Source organism: Prionailurus bengalensis, chromosome D4 (assembly GCF_016509475.1).
Source record: "Prionailurus bengalensis isolate Pbe53 chromosome D4, Fcat_Pben_1.1_paternal_pri, whole genome shotgun sequence".
NCBI lineage: Eukaryota > Metazoa > Chordata > Mammalia > Carnivora > Felidae > Prionailurus > Prionailurus bengalensis.
The window spans coordinates 43,744,395-43,755,829 of NC_057359.1; the positions used below are offsets into that span (position 1 = coordinate 43,744,395).

General features: G+C 44.8%; 1 protein-coding gene and 1 long non-coding RNA gene across 2 annotated transcripts in view; one reads left to right on the forward strand and one right to left on the reverse strand.

Annotated features, from left to right (window-relative positions):
* Window positions 1-4,967, reverse strand: part of SAXO1 (stabilizer of axonemal microtubules 1) — a 99,216-nt gene extending 94,249 nt beyond the window's left edge. Inside the window, exon 1 of the mRNA XM_043565582.1 lies at window positions 4,610-4,967. Coding sequence (XP_043421517.1) covers window positions 4,610-4,656 — 47 coding nt within the window. The 5' untranslated portion in view covers window positions 4,657-4,967. The remainder of the gene's footprint in view (window positions 1-4,609) is intronic.
* A 109-nt stretch (window positions 4,968-5,076) lies between these two features.
* LOC122474725 lies at window positions 5,077-7,335 on the forward strand. Its single transcript, XR_006294994.1, has 2 exons — window positions 5,077-5,164; window positions 6,794-7,335. It is a non-coding gene; the product is annotated as an uncharacterized LOC122474725 (long non-coding RNA).
* The last annotated feature ends 4,100 nt before the right edge of the window (window positions 7,336-11,435 follow it).

Genomic DNA, 11,435 nt, shown 5'->3' on the forward strand with positions numbered 1-11,435 from the left:
TCAAAAATAGCCCAGTGTGACTTGAAAACAGACCACAGACTGTGAACTGTAATAGTACACTCTCTGACACACAGTAGATGAATAAAATTTCATCGATTGACCTAAATTGTGCCTAAAGCTTAACAAAATGTGTTCTTATGTATTAAAATGAATCTCAATGCTTCAATTCCACTATCTGTAAAATTAAAGGGCTAGTGACCATTAGGATCCCTTTTGGCCTTAAAAATCTGACATTTTACTTCATCTACAGCCCTCTCCCAACCCCAGTTTCAAATTTAATAATTTGGGACATAAATAGCTCAGTAAACCAAAAACATCCACAGGGAGAACAGAGGCTAAGATCAGGGAATCAAACTTCCAAACTAAGCAATGCTTCCCATGTAGAGGGATCCCCAGGAAGATAATAATGTATGAGAAACTACTTTTACAATTTTTAAACATTACATAAATGTAAGGTGGCATAATACTGAAAACTAAAGAGTAGCATTTTTTTCCATAATATGAAATGCTGATGATACTCAAATGTAATTGGAAATACTATTCTCTCAGACACAAAAGTAGGGTCACTATACTCAAATCCCCCAATATAGCTCTGTTGTCCAGATAATTAAGTGATAAGATGGTGAAAAAAAATGTTCAACTGTTCACTTTCTTGTGCTTCTTCAACCCATGAATAGTTTGGCTTATTTGGGACTGATTACATTGAAAAGAGAATATAACATTTCATTGTAATAATTCCACTTGCCAGACTATGATGGTCAAGTGGACTGTTGTAGAACCTCGAGCTTGATGCAGTAAAATATGTGTGGTTTGTTCAAACCAGCAAAGTTCATCTAAAGGGTTTTATTTTGTTTTTTTGTTTTGTGTTTTTGTTTTGAATGTTAGAATCTTTAGATTTAGATATTTGAAACACCATCCCGTTCTAATCTGACCTACTGCTCAACGTATACCACTTACGGAGCTCTGCTGGGCTCTAAAATATAATTGCTCATTTTAGAAAACAATGTGGTAAATTTAAATGGTAAAACAATATGGTAATTTAGAAACTTAAACTAAGGGAAAACCCAGAACTCCAAGGTTTTGTTTCCCACTTAGGCTGGTCTCTGACTTAAGGAGAGATGGTTGGGAGAAGGCTGCCATCTTGTGGCCAAGAGTAAGAACTTGTTCCAAGAGCAAAGCCTATGCCCAGAGCTTCTGACAGCTGCTGCTGCAGGAAGGAAGCCTTCCTCTCCAGGAACCTGTGCATCCCAAGCTTCTCCACTAACAAGAAGCAAGTCTTCAGAAATACAGTTGAAAGGACAACTCTTTGCATAAACCTAGCCTTAGGAGGAAGATGAAGTGGGAGAGAAGAGGGAGACGTATGGGCTTCCTTAGCTGTACAAAGAACCTCCACAACTCTGGTCTAAAAAATTAAAAGAAACCAAGCCGAGAGAGGTCAAGTGACTCAAACCCCAATCTCCCCTCTTCCACCAAAGGGCCCTCTCCTCTGACAGACTTCTTCGTCACACATACTTTTCCTCCAGATTTCTCATCACTTTCCCATAACCTCAGGCTGGGAAACGTCAAAAGTTATTGACACCCAGGGCTTAGAAAACACCTATAAAATTCTTCTCATTTTATCCCAACACACCTTGGAGATTTAACTTGAGGTGAGGAGGATGAGGACTCCCAGATAATGAGACTCTAGATAAAGGTTGTCTAGTGAAGTTTCTGTGATGATGAAAATGATCCCCCATCGGCACTGTCCAATAGAGTGGCCACAACACCCATGTAGCTATTGCAGTGAGGAACTGAAGTTTTCATTTTATTTGCTTTTAATTAATTTTGATGAAATGGTCCACATGACTGGTGGCTACCCCACTGGACAGTACAGCTGTAGATCTTGCCTTCCTAATCCATTCCAGTAGATCACCTTAACAAAAAAAATATATATTTTTATTCAAAAAGCTGTTTGACTAACAAATAGAGAATAGTAATATTACAGAGCACACAAAAATAGAAAACGCAGTCTCTGCTTTCCAGGAGTATACGATCAAGTGGGCACGGATAAAGCAGGCAGACTCATAACTAGAACCGAGAACACAGGGAGAAGGGTCACTCTTTGATGGGGAGCTACAGGACTGGGTTAGTGGAGACTTACAACCGAAACAGGGCCTTAAAAGGTCACACAGCAGGAGGAGGGGACACAGGCATTGAAAGAACATGGAGGCAAGAGCAAGGAACAGAGATGGGAGGTCATGAGGTATGCACAGGAAATGCCAGAAAGCTCTATCCACCTCAAGGAGTGGCTTTGTGTAAGCCAATCATTGGAGAGAACGTTAGAGAGATGTGTTAGGACCAGTTTCCAAACATAAAAATGAGAGACCCTAGGAAGGAACTATGGGAATAAAAAGGAGGGGACCAATTAAAGAAAGACCGCAGAGGAGGAAACCAGACTTTGGAAATAATTCTATCTTGGAGATGAGGGAGAAGAGAAGATTCCAACTTTTAAACCCAGGGCACGTGAAACGTTGCTGGCACCATTAATGGGGCAGATACGGGGACGGGGGGAAACGGTGAACGCTCGAAGGCTGTTGAAGTTAATGAGATAGCCAGGTGGGTCAACACCTACTTTGAGAAGTGAAAGAAGACAGAGAAGAGAAGCGGAGCGACGGATGTGGGTCAAACCAGAGACCACAGACTGCGACCATGGAGTGGAGGGGTAGATACAGGAGGAGGAGGAAGCAGAGAGAACCAAGGATGCCTGTGATGGCGAATAGCCCCCTTGCAGGGATGAAGGAGACACAGAATCATTAGGAAAACCCAGAGAAGCAGTTCGCCTACAACAGGGATGGGAGGGGGACTTCTCACTGCATGTACTTTGCACCTCTTGGATAAGCATGCCTACCTTCCTAACTACTTAGGTGCTGAGCAAAGATGGAAAATAGGCCTTCGATCCCCTTGCCCACAACAGTGCAGATTAAACCCTAATGACAATCTGATCTCATTATCTCAGGAGGAGGCCGGAGGGTGAAGTGAAGGGCCCCCCCAGGGGATGGTGAGCCATAGAGGTTTTGCCTCTGTCATGTGGAAAGGTAGCCCTAAACTAAAACATAATTTGGCCCCACCTATCAATGCTTAAAAGCAAGACCCATACTCGTATATGATCTAGATCAGTGGTTCCCAATCCTAGCAAATGGTCAGAATCACCTGAAGACGGCCAGCGAGACCCACCCTCAGAGAGGAGGGCTGAACAGTCTGGGCAACCGACCTGGGCTCCCCAGGTGACTCTCATGACCAGCCCAAACTGAGGACCATCCATTGATTCCAAACATGTATAAGGCTTCTAATCCAGTTTTTAGAGTTCTCTTTAGTATTCCCCACTACCAGTGCCATCTTTTACACTCTTGTGCACATTGTGGTGGGCAAGCACTTTTTGTAACTTCAAGACGTCAAGCTATATCAAGCACAATCTAATAGCAGGAGACTCACATTGTCTCATTTAATCCTTAGAGAATCCCGGAGACATTCAGTTCCCTGCCCAAGATCCCACAATTAGCCACAGCCCAGAACAGACCCTACGGCCCGCCCTTCTTTCTGATGCCTCTCCAAAGTCCCCAAGCCCAACAGTTCCCCAAATGTCCTGGGAAGCAACTGGAAGGAGCATGTCAGATTCCGTGAGATACAAGAAAGGAGTCAGTCATAGAACTTTAAGGAAAGCCCAGAGTTTCTCCCTGGGACTACCTGCCTTTGTGGAGCTTCACCCAGGATTGGTCTTTAAAGGCAACTGGCCTTGGGGCACCTGGATGGCTCAGTCGGTTACGGTTAAGCGTCGCACTCTAGATTTCAGCTCAGGCCATGATCTCATGGTTCCTGAGTTCGAGCCCGCCTCAGGCTCTGCATTGACAGTGTGGAGCCTGCTTGGGATTCTCTCTCTCTCTCTCTCTCTCTCTCTCTCTCTCTCTCTCTGCCCTTCCTGCGTGCTCGCTCTCTCTCTCAAAATTAAAAAAACAAAAACAACTTTTAAAGGCAACTGGCCAGCACAAGTGCGCAAAGTGATTTCCTTTCCTTGTTCAAATCTGCACCAGGGGGAAACAGGTGTTGCAAATACCTACCACTTCTCTGATGAAATAGCAACAACATCTCACTTGGAGGAACTCTGACACAGTAAAGGACTCCTCTTCCCCAACCTACCCCCCTCCAAAAGTCCAACAAAAGCAGCAAGATTCATTCCAACCTGGCAAGGGGCTTTCCATCTTTGACACTTTCTAGGCTGCAGGGAAGGGAGCACACACGGGGGGGGGGGGGGGGGGGGGGGGGGGGGGGGGGGGGGGGGGGGGGGGGGGGGGGGGGGGGGGGGGGGGGGGGGGCGCTGCCGGGGTTTCGGCCTCTGTGCAGCTCTGGGTGAAGGAACACATTTAACGGCCCCAGGACAGCCACGTTCGCCCAGACTGAGTCAACGCGGCCGCCCTGAATGCTAGTGGACAAAACTGCAGCCTAAAAAATGGTGACAAGCGGACAACTCCGCCGTGGTGCCGCTTCACCACTCGGCACAGGCTTACTCTCAGCCTAGCTCGCAGAGTCTGAAAATCCCGCTCCTGGATCCTTGGCCAGGGCGCGGCCCCCTTACCCGCAGGTGCACAGGTCGCAGAGGCACTTCCTCTTCACCGGGGCCATCCCGACACCTGGATGTCCGCTCAGAGCATCCCCTGCCGCCGCCGCCTCGTGGGCCCCAACCTCCTCTCTGGGGACGCGCCCAGTCTCGAGGGCCTTGGCAAAAGTTCTGAATATTTACTCCAAAGCAAACTTAAGTGGCCTTTTGCAAAGTCGGGCCGTCTGTTCCCTTCCCGGAGCTGGCCTCACACAAGAGCAGAAGTGAGCGTGCCCTGCGCACCAGCCCAGGTGACCTCCCCCTGCGCGCGCAGCCCGGGCCTCTGCAGGCCCGACCCATGCACCTGGAGCAGCTGCCCGCGCCCAGGAAGCTGAGCCGCCCAGGGACCCGCGGGGCCTCTGTGACGTCCCCAGGGACAGGAGCTGAACCACAGGGTGGCAGTGATGTCACAAGGGCCGCTTGTGAGGTCAGGACGCTCCCAGAACCTCACCCGGCGGCCCAGGACAAATGTTCCCTATTGAACCGTAAAGAAACCGAAAGGCGAAGGTTGTGACGGCTTTGGAAAACTCGCAGGTGCGCAAGTCAGCAAATGCCCTGAGCACGTGTGCAAAAGGGCCGAAAACGCCAGTCATCACATGCGGTGGCATTTTCTATCTCTAGGATCTGTGATGCCCCTTTAAAAAGGCATCCTTTGACCTCCCTTCGGCTGGCCTTAAATACCATTTCCGGGTCTTCTCATAGAAATCCATACCTTTGGCTCCACCCTCCCATCCACCTTGAACTCTTGAAAACAAAGCAGTTTCAGGGTGCCTAGGCCTTTCTTGCTCAGGTGGGTGCTTACTCGCTTTTCCAGGTGCTAGTAATGATGCCTGGGCAGTGGTCCTCATTTTAGAGCCCAGGTTTAGCCATCGGAAACACCCGGCTTGATAAAAGCCAGATTGCCAGCCCCCACCCCACCCTGGGAGTTTGATTCAGTAGGTCTGGGGTGAGTGGAGAATGTGTATGTCTGACAAGTTCCCGAGTGTTGCTGATGCTGCTGCACCAGGGACCACACTTTAAGAAGCACAGCTGCAGAGGTTCTTTTGGCCTCTGTCGAACTTCCCTGATCCTGAGAACCACCACAGATCCTGCCCAGAAGCCACCTCCAGTCTGGGACTCTAGTTCCCTCGGGAAGCCAGGTGATTCTGATCATGAGGCAAGCTGAGTTGTTTGGAATCAGACATCATGGCTTCCTGGTTGTGGGAAATAGGAGTTTCAGGTATGGACAGTCCTATGTTGTTTTTTTTCCACGCTCGCTAACCCTCCCCATTCATTTCAGTGAATGAGTCAGAGCACCTTCAACTGCAGGCCACTTAATATTCCAAGTTTTGGGGGTTTACTTTCTTCCACGTTAGGCTCCAGAACGGAGGGCAGCAAACTATTGCCTGCAAGCCAAATTCAGCTGGCCATCTGTTTTTACATGGCTAGTCTACTAAGAATAGTTTTTACTTTTTTTTAAATGTTTTATTTATTTTTGAGAGAGAGCATGCATAAGCGGGGGAGGGGCAGAGAGAAAGGGGACAGAGGGTCTGAAGCGGGCTCCATGCTGACAGAGCGAGCCTGATGCGGGGCCCAAACTCACTGACGGTAAGATCATGACCTGAGCCAGTCAGATGCTCAATCGACTGAGCCATCCAGGCACCCTAGGTTTTACATTTTTAAATGGTTGAAAAAAGTAAGACTATTACATGACTCACCAAACATAAAATCCAGTTTTTAGTGTCTCTAAATAAAGTTTTGAATTTTGTCAAAAAATTGGTAGAAATATTCCTGGTTTTGCTTGTAGGCCCACAAAAGAACTAAATATTTACCATCTGGCTTTTTAGAGAGAAAGTTTACCAATCCCGGATCTAGAAAGTCAAAAAGGTAGATCCAGAGGAGAGCAAAGCTTACTGATCTTTCTTAAGAAGAGTATGGGGGCGCCTGGGTGGCTCAGTCGGTTAAGCGTCCGACTTCAGCTCAGGGCATGATCTCACAGTCGTGAGTTCGAGCCCCGCATCGGGCTCTGTGCTGACAGCTCAGAGCCTGGAGCCTGCTTCACATTCTGTGTCTCCCTCTCTCTCTGCCCTTTCCCTGCTCATGCTCTGTCTCTCTCTGTCTCAAAAATAAAAAATAAAAAAATAAAAACAGAAGAGTATGACGCTGCTCCTTGCCTTCCTGTAGGAAAGATGGAAACCTTGGGGGTTCGGGAGACAAGACGGAGAGATGGGAGCTATTGAAAGCCAAGGCAAAGCCTGCCTGCCATCCCTTGCCATTGACAGGGAACATCACATAATTTTTCCAGAAGAACTAAAGTCCTGGACACCAGCCATGTCTTGACAGCTGCCTAAACATGATCCATGAGTCTTCCAGAAGAAGGATGCCCTATTCATGCCCACAGACTTTAATAAGAACCACCTCCCATTCAAACTGCCTTTGTGGATACATCTTGTCAACAACCTGTATGTAGTACTCCCAACCTCCCCCATCCCTGCCTTCAACAGAGTGGAGATCTTGAAAGATGAATGGGGTGTGGTACTTCTGCAGAGCCTTTGCTGGACAGGACAACCTGCCCCCACTTTCTACACGCACTGCCCACATTTTGTTAGTTCCAGCCAACTCTACCCTGCCCCATCTAAACACCTCCCTAACCCTGTACCAAAATGTCCTTGCCTGCAAAGAATTTACTGTCACTTGCTATATGCTAAACACCTGTGCATGCTTTCCCACAGGTTCTCTCATCTATCTCTGAAACCTGACAAAATCTGGGGCACCGGGGTGGTTCAACTGGTTGAGTGTCCAACTCTTGATGTCAGCTCAGGTCACAATCCCAGGGTCATGGCATCAAGCCCCGAGTCAAGCTCTGTGCTGAGCATGCAGCCTTCTTGAGATTCTCTCTCCCTCTCCCTCTACCCCTCCCCCACTCATGCACGTGTGCTCTCTCAAAAAATTGTTTAACTTAAAAAATCTATGATATTGCAAATCAAAACACTGAAGCTAGGAGGCAAACTCAAGATTACACAGCTGATAAGTCCTGAAATTGGGATTCAGGCTCACGTGGGTCTTTCTTTTTAAGCTTTTCCACTTAAAAAAAGGACATAGTAAAAGAATGAATGGGGGAATTTGGAGAACATAAAGATCACTGCAAACAGTATTTTCTCTTAATATTTTCCATTTGCTTCTTAATAGGACCATCTTTATTTAATATTTCCCCAAAATCTTTTTGTAAAATTGACACTACTCTGTGAGGCTACACAATTTTTATTCCTTAGCCTTGTAACTAACTCACCCAACCCCCAGCTTCTTGCTGTACATTATCTGAAAATCTCTTTGTAGAACATTGTTTAAAAAATCTATAGTTATTGCTTTGAGTGCAAAGCACTTTAGGAAAACACTGTCTTCTCAGCACCCTAAATAATTAGGATTGCTAAATTTCACTGGCACCAACAGAAGACATAAATAAGACCATCATAAGACACAAATTAAGCACCTAACATTAACCATTCAGTCATTCCACATTGCCATTGACAGGAAACATCACAAACACTTAGTGGTCCCCTAGTTCTTCAAACCAGGCACTGTGCTGAATAATGGAGACACAGACAGTGTCCTCATGGCCCTTAATCTAGACAGAGAAATGGGCAACCAAAATATTGCCCAAGTATATCACTATAAACTATTAAAGGGTGAAGAAGCAAATATAGAAGGGTCTGGTGATTTCTGTCAGATATTTGAGGAAGAAATAATATCAATTCTATACCTACTCTTAAAAAATAGAGAAAGTGGGGCGCCTGGGTGGCTCAGTCAGTTAAGTGTCTCACTCTTGGTTTCAGCTCAGGTCATGATCTCCCAGTTCACGGATTCAAGCCTCGCGTCAGGCTCTGCGCTGACAGTGCGGAGCCTGCTTGGAATTCGTACTCTCCTCTCTCTGCCCCTCCCCACTTGCATCTCTCTCTCACTCTCAAAATAAATAAAAATAAATGTTTTTAAAACATAGAGAGGGGCGCCTGGGTGGCGCAGTCGGTTAAGCGTCCGACTTCAGCCAGGTCACGATCTCGCGGTCCGTGAGTTTGAGCCCCGCGTCAGGCTCTGGGCTGATGGCTCGGAGCCTGGAGCCTGTTTCCAATTCTGTGTCTCCCTCTCTCTCTGCCCCTCCCCCGTTCATGCTCTGTCTCTCTCTGTCCCAAAAATAAATAAAAACGTTGAAAAAAAAATTTTTTTTAAAAACATAGAGAAAAGAGCGCTTCCAGAGGCCAGTATGACTCTGATTCTAGAGTCAAAAATGACAGGCCAATATCTCTCATTAATGTGAATGTAAAAATCCTTTTAAAACATTAGCAACCAGAAACCAGCAAGGTATAAAAAGGATGATATAATATGACCAAGAGGAATTTAGCCCAGGAATACAAGGCTGTTTTAATAGGGGAAAATCAATGTCATCACCACTTCAGTTGAATAAAGGAGAAAAACTACAAGATCTCAATAAACTCAGAAAAGTCATTTTGTAAAATCAACACTCAGTTGTGACAAAAAAATCCTCAACAATTTAGGAAAAGAAGCGAATTTCCTTGACCTAATAAAGGGTATTTACAAAAAAGCTACAACTACCATCATACATAGTTGTAAGACTGAATTCTTCCCCTATGATGTGGGGAACAAGACAAGATGTCTGTTTTCACTGCTTCTATTCAACATCCTACTGGAAGTTCCCTTCAGTGGAATAAAAAGAAACTAAATGCATCAAAATTAAAAAGGAAAAAATAAAACTGTCTTTAGTTCAGATGCCATGATCCAATATGTAGAAAGTTTTAAAAATCCTATAAAAAAAAAAAACTACTAGAAATAAGAAGCAAAGCTTCAGGAGACAAGATCAATTACAAAAAAAAAAAATGACTTTCTAGATCTTCACTATTCAGTTAAATTAACGATCTGATCCACAATAGCACCAAAATCAATAAAACAGCTAGGAATAAATATAACCCTAAAAGTGCAAAACTCTTACAGTAAAAACTACAAAACACTGCTGAAAGAAATTAAAGATCTAAATGAATGGTGAGATTTATGATGTGAATGGATTACACCATTCATTATTAAGAAGGCAATCATCTCCAAGTTGAGTTACAAATTCAATGCAATCTCTGTCAAAACTCCAGCAAGATTTTTTTTAATTTTTTTTTAATGTTTATTTATTTTTGAGACAGAGAGAGGCAGAGCATGAACAGGGGAGGGCCAGAAAGAGAGGGAGACACAGAATCCAAAGCAGGCTCCAGGCTTCAAGCTGTCAGCACAGAGCCCAACGTGGAGCTCGAGCTCACAGACCATGAGATCATGACTTGAGCCGAAGTCAGACGCCCAACCGACTGAACCACCCAGGTGCCCCCAGCAAACTTTTTTCATAGAAACTGGCATGCTGATCCTAAAACTTTATATAGAGGGCAAAGGATTGAGAATAGCCAGACAATTCTTCAAAAGAACAACAAAGAGGACTTAAACCACCCAATTTCAAAACTTATCAAAACTATAGCTAAAGTAATCAAGACAGTGTGATATTGGCTAAAGATGGACGTACAGATCAAGGAACAAAACGGAGAGTCCATAACTAAACTTTTGTATTGATGACCAATTGATTTCCAAAAAAAAGTGGCCAGGCACTTCAATGCAGAAAGGATGGTCTTTTCAACAAATGATGCTGGGACGATGGGACACCCATATTCGGAGTGGGGTGTAACTTACACCGTGACATAGTTCATACAAAAATTAACTCAAAGTGCATCATAGACTTAAATGTAAAACCTAAAACTATAAAGCTTCTAAAAGAAAGCATGTAAGCCAATCTTTGTGACCTTCAGTTAGACAAAAATATCTTAGATATACACCAAAATCATGATCCATAAAATAATCCATAAAAAATGAGCAGACTTCATCAAAATCATTTACGCTTCAAAAGACACTGTTAAGAAAACAAAAAAAGACAAATACAGATTGGGAGAAATACTTGCATATCATTTATCTGATAAAGGACTTGTATCCAGAATATACAAAAGAACTCTTACAACTCATAATAACACACCCCAATTTTTAAATAAAAACAAATGATTGCAAGAGATAGATCACCAAAGAAAATATACAAATGCCTAATAAGTGTATGATGAAAAGATGCTCGTGCAGAAAGGAGTTAACACAGCAAGCCTAGAACTGTTATCCTTGGAAAGTCCTGGTTGTGATGATTACCACTGGCTAAGAACCTGGAATTCAGGAACGTTCTGAACATTCCCTGATAACAATGGCTCGCTGTGCTGAAACAATGTGGTTCATGCTGAACACCTGCTTTTTCTTCTGGGAACGTGAAATTTTGGTACATGTGAAGTAGACGGTACCCGTAGGGTAAGCCCCCTTAAGCCCTCGGCCCTGAGTCCCTAATGAGATTTCCTGGCAGACAGCATTTCAGTCTGTTGTCACAGCTCATGGGGGAATGAAGTATGTCCTGGGTGACTTCACCGACAGGGGACTTTTGGAAACTTGTACCCGGCTTCCTCCAGATTGCACCCCTTGCTCCTTTGACATTTGATGACTTTGCTATGCGTCCTTTCACTGTGATAAATCATAGCCATGAGTGTCACTTCAAGCTCAGTTCTGTGAGTGCTCCTAGCAAATTACGGAACCTGGAAGCAGCCGTCAAGACCCCGAACACAAGCCACGTCGTCAATAATCACTAGGGATATGCAAATTATAACCGGAAGGAGATTCCACTTCCCAGCCATTACAATGGCTATAATTCAACATTGTTGCTGAGGATATGGAAAAAGTGGAGTCGTCATATATTGCT